At 38.6% G+C, this 1,916-nt stretch overlaps 1 protein-coding gene across 1 annotated transcript; it reads left to right on the top strand.

Annotated features, from left to right (window-relative positions):
* Positions 1-735: 735 nt before the first annotated feature.
* On the top strand, positions 736-1,686 carry LOC123329607 (olfactory receptor 51V1-like). The gene has a single exon (XM_044928981.2). It carries the CDS (start codon positions 736-738, stop codon positions 1,684-1,686), a length of 951 nt encoding a protein of 316 aa, XP_044784916.2.
* The last annotated feature ends 230 nt before the right edge of the window (positions 1,687-1,916 follow it).

The raw sequence follows: 1,916 nt of genomic DNA, 5'->3' as shown, positions 1-1,916 counted from the left end.
CTTTGGACTTTACAGTCTAAAATGCATGACTTATATTTTATAGAAAGACATAAAAAGTAAAAGTATTGAGAATGTCAGAAAAGTTAGAAAGCTTTTAACAGGATAAAGAGATACATGAACATAGAGAAGAAAAATAAAGTACAACTAAAATCAGTAAATAATTTATTAGAAGCTAAGCAGTGTGGAATACACCACACAACAGTTCTGATTCCACTTATTTTGTCAGATTTATTTTGGCTAACTTTATTTTATGCAAAGTTAGGTTACTTTAACAAGTCTATCTCCTTTGGGATCTTATGATACTTTGGTGATAGTAAAATGATCAGCTGTTCTACCCAAGAGAAAAATTACACATGCATTTTACATTTTCCCAGTGGTGTTGCCAGCCATGGCAGCAGTATGTGGCCATATATTATCTTCCTTTAGAAATAAACAGAGATCCCAGAAGTGTATCCCCAACCAAGTCCCATGAGCCTATTAACATTATTGTTTCTGCATAAAACCCTCTAGTCTTCTGACATTCTTAGTCACTAGCACTGGAATAGCTATGTTTAGACAACTGGTTCTTGATCTAAAGAATAATGAATCAGGCCTCTACTTTGCGGAGTTCATGATACTCGAGGAAACTGTATTATATTTTCTTCTCAAAAGCAGACAAACAGTACTAGAAATTAAAGGGTCATAAAGTGATCTAATTTTTAATACCTCTCTAGAAATATTTTTAATCCTCTATTAATGTCTGCTCTCTCTATCCTGAACTTCAATAGTTCCAGATTTACTCTCACTGGTTTTCCTGGCTTAGAAGTTGACTATCTCTGGCTCTCCATCCCTTTTGCCTCCATTTATGCTATGGTTTTCCTGGGGAACTGCATGGTGCTCCATGTGATCAGGACTGAGCCGAGCCTGCACCAGCCCATGTTCTACTTCCTGGCCATGCTGGCCCTCACTGACCTGTGTGTGGGGCTGTCCACCGTGCACACAGTGCTGGGAATCTTATGGGGGGTCATTCAAGAGATCAGCCTGGATTCCTGCATTGCCCAGTCCTATTTCATCCATGGTCTGTCCTTCATGGAGTCCTCTGTCCTCCTTACTATGGCTTTTGACCGTTACATTGCCATTTGCAACCCACTACGCTATTCCTCCATCCTAACTAATGACAAAATCATGAAGATTGGGGTGGCAATCTTATGTAGGAGTTCTATGCTCATACCTCCAGTCATTATTCGCCTAAAGTTCTTAAATTATTGTCACCCCCACATCCTTTCTCACTCTTTCTGCCTGCACCAAGACTTAATTCGAATGGCCTGTTCAGACATTCGCTTCAATAGCATCTATGGTCTGGCCCTGGTGATCAGCAACTTGTTGCTGGATGCAGTGCTCATCATTATCTCCTATATCATGATCTTGCATGCCGTCTTAGCAATTGCATCACGAGAAGAGAGAATCAAGTCTTTGCAGACCTGTGTATCTCACATCTGTGCTGTTTTGGTTTTCTACATCCCAATCATTGGTCTGACCATGGTTCATCGTTTTGGCAGACACCTCTCACCCTGGGTTCATGTTCTCATGGGCAATGTCTATATCCTTTTCCCGCCCTTGATGAACCCCATTATTTATAGTATCAAGACTCAGCAAATACGAAGAAGAGTCCAGAGATTGTTTTACTTGAAAAAATGTAAGTCTTAATATCAAATGTGAATGTATTTAAAAGTCAGCAAAGGAGTTCAAAAGGGTAAGAGTCAGTGAATAATTAAAATATGTTTAATGACTTTCATTTGAATGAGGCTTTCCATTTTACAAATACTTTCCTCTGCATTTTCCTTGAAACTATCATATCAGTGAAATTGACATGAGTTATGCTGTCAATGATTTTTGTATATCTGAAAATACATATATAATAGCTTCTGAATCATAAT

The sequence above is a fragment of the Bubalus bubalis genome, chromosome 16 (assembly GCF_019923935.1).
Source record: "Bubalus bubalis isolate 160015118507 breed Murrah chromosome 16, NDDB_SH_1, whole genome shotgun sequence".
Lineage (NCBI taxonomy): Eukaryota > Metazoa > Chordata > Mammalia > Artiodactyla > Bovidae > Bubalus > Bubalus bubalis.
This window is presented reverse-complemented; position numbering and strand designations above follow the sequence as displayed.

Coding starts and splice junctions, on each gene's coding strand:
- LOC123329607 (XM_044928981.2), top strand. CDS start 736: ATGTCTGCTCTCTCTATCCTGAACTTCAATAGTTCCAGATTTACTCTC.